The sequence below is a fragment of the Zingiber officinale genome, chromosome 4A (assembly GCF_018446385.1).
Source record: "Zingiber officinale cultivar Zhangliang chromosome 4A, Zo_v1.1, whole genome shotgun sequence".
NCBI lineage: Eukaryota > Viridiplantae > Streptophyta > Magnoliopsida > Zingiberales > Zingiberaceae > Zingiber > Zingiber officinale.
The window spans coordinates 131,611,562-131,618,579 of NC_055992.1; the positions used below are offsets into that span (position 1 = coordinate 131,611,562).

Here is a 7,018-nt window from a genome sequence, read left to right on the forward strand (position 1 = left end):
CTCCGATCTAATTGACTTCTTGTGGCGGTAAGATGTTCAGCAGATGGAACTCTATTTTGTCGTTTGCCACGAAGTCGGCATGCTCCTTCATCCATTGGTATTCTTCTTTGCCCTCAGGTGCTACAAAACCGAATTTCATTATTAAAAGCAAATCAAAATCAGTTTTAAAAATACCTCCATCTTTTTCTTCCAGCTCGCGAATTCCCCCTCGAAGTTCGGTGGATAGATGCTCGGTCCGACCATCTCATATGCTTCGTTCAATAGTTAATCCTCATGAAGCAAACCCGCTCTGTTACCAATTGTTGATCCCTTGACGGCCGGCTAGGGGGGATGAATAGCCTTGCAAAATTTAAACAAACCTTTCTCTATCTTTATAGCTTAAAAGCAATCAACACTTGCATAAACAAAATAAACGACTAAAAAAATTAGAGGCATGAAAGGGTTAGTTGTTTACAACCGGGAAGGTTGTTAATCCAAAGAAGTTGGAAGCGCACTAAACTCTCCTTCAAGCGGAGAAGTCTCTTTACAGCAGTTAACACACTCAATTACAGAACATAACTCAAGAGGATTCAGTTACAAGTGTTGTGTTCTATTTCCTATGTCCAAGGGTCTTTTTATAGCCCCTAGAAAATCTTATCCTGGGCTGGAAGGCGCTTCTAGCGAGGTACCAAAAGATAAGGCTTTATCAAAATTTGCCTAGTTGAAGGTGTCTTCAAGTGATTAAAGGCGTCTTCCATGAAGGGTTGAAGGCGTCTTCCATGAAGGCTTGAAGGCATCTTCCACCAGAAGGTTGTGAGGGAGCTTTCAATCCATTGCAGGTGCCTCCAGCAGCTATTACCAAGCTCCAAACTTCTCCTTTGGCTCTTCCGTTGCTCCGTTCGCTTAGGTGATTTTGGCCACCGCCGAAATAAGGCTCACCCAAACTCATTTTCCGGCCTTCTCCTCGAGCAGTCTTTCTCCTGGCTTCTCATCCCTCGAACCGTCGCACGAGTCATTCTCTTCTGTGGGTGTACTCTTTTGAAGCACCTCATCCCTCAGATGCACCGAGCTTGTCGGCTCTCTCCCGTATCGTCCTTCTAAGCTCCTGCACACTTAGACACAGAGGTTAAATACCAACAGGACCTAACTTGTTTTGGTTGATCACATCAAAACTATCACAGGGTACCAACACTTTCTTCCCCTCTGCCTCCTCGTCCTGCTTTCATTTTCCACTGACTCTGTCAATATCTAAAAGCATTCTCTGATAGAAACACATTAGACTCGTATCAGACCCAACGTGTACTGGTATGTATATCAAGCCCAAAATATCGGGTCCAACCAGTAGCTGATATGGACTTCGTATATTATGTCGGATTGATTTTTTTTAATAATATTTTAATAAATCAAAATAAATAATGGAGGAGGATGTTAAACTCTTTACCGCTTTAAAAATTAACAAGACCCAATCAAAGATATCTAGTTCTACTAGTGGATTTCTATCCAAACTTACTAATGATCTGATTAAATCCATTTCAGGTTATATAGATTTAAAGGGTCCAATAATATTCTCCCTTGCTTATTTTAATTTCTCTAAAAATATTAAAATATTATTAAAAAATTAGTTCTAATTATATTTTAGGATGATGTTACATGCGTAGAAAGTAAAGTCAACTTTTAAATTTTATTTTGATAATCTAAATATCTAACTTTTAAATCGATTAATGTTAAACGTGATCAATCCAACCTAAAAATTGCTATCAAAATAAATTTTCCTATGGGCCAAGCCCTGCATATTTATCGGAAACCAATCCTTTTCAATGGGTTGTTGGCTCACATTCCCGACCGGCCGGTTTAGCAAACAAACAAGTGTCATCGGGGTAATTAAGTAGAAAAGTCGCAGGCATTTCCGCGAAATCGCTCAGATTCCGTTTTAGATTCTTCCTGGTCTCGTAGGGGAAATCACGTGATTCGTGCGCAATCTTGATGGACGGCTTAGAAGGATGGCACCAACAGCGACTCTCATAGATAAAACGATCCCCTGCTCCTCCGATGCGCTCGCCTGCCAAACGAAACGCGAGAGGAACGAGGGGAGACGAGCGCGCTTGGAGGCCTCCTCCATGGAGGCGCAAGATGAGTTACGAGGGCGAGGCGAGAAGGTTTTGAAGTTATTCGGCGTCAGGATTCTCGGAGGAGAAGGGGAAGGTATGGGTGAGGAGGAGGAGGAGGAGGAGGAGATGGAGGAGGACATGATGAGGAAAAGCTCCAGCATGGGCAACCTGGTTTCGTGCACCGCCACTGCATCGGCCGCCAATCGTGTCCTCGTCGATCATGGGTACCACTCCGACGGCGGCCTCCTCCCATCCCCGAGCGGGTTGACGAAGAAAAGCCACGAGAGAAAGAGGGGTTCGTGGAAATGATCTCCCTTTTTTTTTCAAAAAAAAAAATAAAACATAAGCCCAGTATTCTCGATTTATCGCCGTGTTTTAGCTACTCTTTTTTTTTTTTTTTTTTGAAGTTGGGGCAAATCCTTCATATATTTGTTCAAAAGTCACATTTTGATCTACTTTGCTGATATTATATTTTGTGGATATATCTGATGAATCTCTTGAGCTTTGTGATTCCTTTTTGATTTGATTATATTTTTGTGGAGGTGAATTAAATTAGCTAATTCGTTATTCTTGTTCATATTCTAACGGGAAGAGATTAGGCACAACAATCTCTTAGTTGTGCTCCCTGTTGATTTTTTTTTTTTTATTCTTTGTCAGTTGTCACAGGATTGGGTTGGTAGAGTATTATCTGAAATTGCTTATCGCCTTCTCTGCACTGACTTTTTTGGGAACCTTTTCTTTTTCCAATGCAATAATCACACTTTTTGAAAATTTAGATACATGCAATATCCAGAATATTCCTGACTGTTTATTGCTATTTTGTTTTCACCTGAATCTGAACAATCGACCAGCATTTCAATGTCTCATATCAAACTAATACTGAAACCATGGACTTGGTATTCCTTTTTACTTGTATGTTTAAACTGTTAACCAACAAATGATCCTCTCAATGGTTGGTACCTTCTTGGTTTATAGTCTAAGACGATGGTGGATCCTCATCATAAACATCATCAATCAAGCTGTGTTTGTCCCAATTACAAGGGTGGATCAACACAAATAATAAAAAGCGTACCCTTGGTTGCTTTTCCTGATCAATTTTGTCTCTTGGGTGAAAGATAACATTTTTTATGCATATTATTCTTTTCTAAATGTCCTTTCTATCAAAATATTAATAACTGAGACACTCTGGTATATCAGATTTAATCTCTTAAATTTTCATTGGCGGTGCAGATTTAATTGAAGTTGGTGGTTTCAGCACCTGTATTTATACTGTGTTTCTTTTGTACATCTAAGAATGAGCTCCGTCCTTTCACAGGGATCCCTTGGACAGAGGAGGAGCACAGAACCTTCCTATTTGGGCTCCAAACACTTGGGAAGGGAGATTGGAGAGGGATTTCTAGACAATTCGTCACGACTAGAACTCCAACCCAAGTTGCTAGCCATGCTCAGAAGTATTTCATCAGGCAGAGTAATCCTGGAAAAAAGAAGCGCCGATGCAGCCTCTTTGATGTTGTGGTCAATGATAAAGTAAACTTAAGAACTCCCTTCTGTGTTGAATTTCAATTGAGAAAGCAGTACTCACCTGCAATCGATCCACTAATTTCCAGATTCATGACTGATGTTTCCAGGTTCTTGTCACTAATGAAGTTCAAGATAGTCATCTCAGCCGGGACAATAACTCTGTAGTATTATTGTTCTTTTTGAATCAAACATATTCCTTGCACAACGGAGCAACCATTCTCTCCATATGTCATCTGACTGTTCCAATTGTTGTTCTTGATTTCTAGGTAAGTTTCTCAAATAACTGGTTAATTGGCTCGACTTCTATAGCCGGAGGAGGGACTTCTTCAGACTTTCAAAATGTTACAAATCAAAGTGGCATGACCAATCTCCCTAATCCTAGTCCCACGGTACTACACTTTACAAATTCGCAATCTTCCTGTTCTCTTTACAAATTTTTGTTATGAGCAGGTTGTTGTCGACATACCAACTCAAATGTCTCCACATCTCATCGAATTGTCTTTGTCCTACCCGACGGTTCAAATTCAATCTTCATCGATCATCCCAACAGGGGCCACTGATTTGGAGCTCAGGATTGCGCCCCCTCTGCCTCATGACCTCTCTAAAGTACCTGCTCAGACTGCTGCTGGTGCGATAAGAGTCGTCTAATGAGTTATTATCTACTTGTTCGCCCTGTTTTATTTCTGGTACATTGATACATCTGCTATATAACTCTGCAATAATTGGAAGTGGCATTTCTCTCTTTCTTCTACCTGTGGAACATCACTACAATAAATGGAGTTGTAATTTACTTTGGTATTCCTCCATCATATTAGAAAAGGATGAGTAGTTGCTTTTTCTTTCTCCTCGTGGAACATCACTACGATAATTGCAGTTGTGGGACAGTATCTAGTCTACACAGGTGTCTCTTTGTTTGTCGTTTAACATTTTGGTTGAAAGTTTCTGTGGCTCTTGGCTGCCGGTGCCGGATACGAGTGAGATAATATGGAAAAGGATGGAATGGTGATGGAGCTGCTGTGTGAGAGGCCAACTAACTGCTCTGTCGTTTCTTTTCTCTAAGACAGCAACATGTATGGCTGACAAGGTGGCTTGTGGGATTGTTTGTTGCTCTTGCAGCCTTGTGTGAAGAGGGCCTTCTTCTTCTGTTGACTTTTTTAATGGTGTTAATGCGTAAGGGACTCTGATTTTGGACGATTATATATATATATATATACCACATGTTTATTAAAGGGCAAAAGTGACTTCCTGGAGCACAATCCTTGGATTTATGATCCAGAGAAAATGAATCATCAATGGCGTAGTCAGAATTTATATTCAGAAGGACGAATTCAAGCTGATCAAGGCATATTACTGAGGTCACGCTCAACCTCATCATCTCATTGCAAGGTCGCAATAAAGGAAAGACCTCACTGTGATGCTGTAGCCAAAATGAGAACTCACTGTGAGGCCACCATCAAGCAGTCACTAAGAGGGAGAGGGAAGGGGAGAAGATCATGCATACTGACGAGATACATACTAGTGCCGGAGATCAAAGAGGAGAGGAGAGGAGCGTGCCAGAGATCGGAGAGGAGGTCGATCAGAGAGGAAGATTTTAGGGCGCTGGGAAGAAAAATCAAGAATAAAAATCTTAATTAGAAAGTTAATTAGTGACAGAAACTTAATTGAGTCGCTAAAATAGCGACGAAAACTTATTTTGTTGCTAAAATAGCGAGGGAATTAAGTTTTTGTAGCTAATTAAATAGGTTAAATAAGTATAGAGATGGAATTGACAATGAAATTTAATTTTTATCGTTAAATTACTAATCATAATTTATTTCGGTCGCTAATTAGTAACGAAAATTAAATTCCGTCGTAAATTGCAGGTTTTCTTGTAGTAAATTATATGATGAGAAACAATAAATGATATGATTTAATTGATCAAAATTTGAACTATTGTCAATGAAATTGATCACCTTCATATAACAAATCAAATATTAAATGCATAGAAGATCTCAATATCTATAAATATTTGGCATACTTAATTAGCAAATAAAATTATAAATATATGAGAAATTAACACTATATGTTTTTCCAACACTTAAATTCGTAATCGAAAGAGAGAAAGCAAGAAAACTTTACCTCAATCAAAACGCGTTTGTTGTGGAGCGTTGGCAAAGCGACGACGGCAGCGCTGGTAGCCAATGACAGTGGTGCTGCTGATAGTGGCGATAGCAACGTGGATGACAACGACATCAATGTGCAGCAAAGGATTTTGAGGGTAAAATTAAGATTAAGGGAAGAATAATAAGGGGATTATGAGAGGAAGAAGACAACAGGAGAGAAAAAAGGAAAGGGGATTAGGACAAGGAAGAAAACACAGGAGAGGAGAGGGGGAAAAAGTACGAGCAATAGGAGAGAGAAACAAATATCGAGAGAGAAACAAAAGGATTGACGGAAAGAGAGAGAAAAAAGATTTGGGTTCTTGTTTGTTTAAATTGAACATTTTGTGAAAAAATCTTGAAATTTTAGAATTTATAATTAAATCCTTTTTTTAAAAATCATTGTATTAATTTTTTTCTCCAAAATTTCAAGGGGCAGTCGCACCCCCTCAACCCTATGTAGTTACATCCATGTGAACCACTATATTCATTGGTTAATGGAGATGGATCCCACCTATTAAATAGGTGGGATCTATCCCCTTAAATCAATCCACTTGTGCAATCTAAGATCTCGACTGCCCTATTTGATCTAATCATCAAGCGACATTTTATATTAATCTTTAATCTTATACAAAAGGGTGCTCATTCCATCATTAACAATTTATTCACATTTTTAATTCTCTTTTTTTCCATCTAAATTGGTATTTGTAGTTGTAGTTTCGTAATTACAACAAAATGGGGGGAAAAATTAAGATTAAAACTATCGAGTTTTTGAAAAGATTTAAACAATATTTCTTTAGATCTATGAATGAAATTTGATTTGATATATTATACATCTCGTGCTTCAGTTTAAGTTAAAAGTTATAATCTCTTAAAATTTATGGTTTAACATTCATGTTGAAACAGTTTTGATTTCATAATTGCTACAACTGAGCTATCACACAGTTGTAGTAGTTATGATTTTATAGCTACTATAATTGGTTTGTGATTTAATATTCATATTGTAACAGTTACGGTTTTCTAATTGCTATAACTGAGCTATCACGCAGTTATAACAGTTATGATTTCGTAACTGATACATAGTTGTAGTAATTACAATTTCATTGTTACTACAACGTAAATATTAAAACTTAAATTTTAAGATGACATAACTTTTAACTTAGATATATCAAATTGAAACTCATTCAAAGATCTATAACTAGTTATGAGTAGAATCCGAAATGACTAGATTTCAAACTAAAAAATATCATTTAAATTGGAGGCTCCGAATAA

The 7,018-nt window shown here is 38.1% G+C and overlaps 1 protein-coding gene across 1 annotated transcript; it reads left to right on the top strand.

Moving 5' to 3' along the window:
- Positions 1-1,964: 1,964 nt before the first annotated feature.
- LOC121971258 (transcription factor SRM1-like) lies at positions 1,965-4,446 on the top strand. The gene is made up of 5 exons (XM_042522434.1): positions 1,965-2,382; positions 3,403-3,614; positions 3,716-3,769; positions 3,875-3,997; positions 4,059-4,446. Exons 1-5 carry the CDS (start codon positions 1,980-1,982, stop codon positions 4,254-4,256), a joined length of 990 nt encoding a protein of 329 aa, XP_042378368.1. The 5' UTR covers positions 1,965-1,979; the 3' UTR covers positions 4,257-4,446.
- The last annotated feature ends 2,572 nt before the right edge of the window (positions 4,447-7,018 follow it).

Excerpts from the sequence above, each read along its gene's own strand:
- LOC121971258 (XM_042522434.1), top strand. The coding sequence starts at position 1,980 with ATGGCACCAACAGCGACTCTCATAGATAAAACGATCCCCTGCTCCTCC. Across the intron at positions 2,383-3,402 it reads AAGCCACGAGAGAAAGAGGG|GGATCCCTTGGACAGAGGAG; the intron begins GTTCGTGGAAAT and ends GTCCTTTCACAG. Across the intron at positions 3,998-4,058 it reads TCCCTAATCCTAGTCCCACG|GTTGTTGTCGACATACCAAC; the intron begins GTACTACACTTT and ends TGTTATGAGCAG.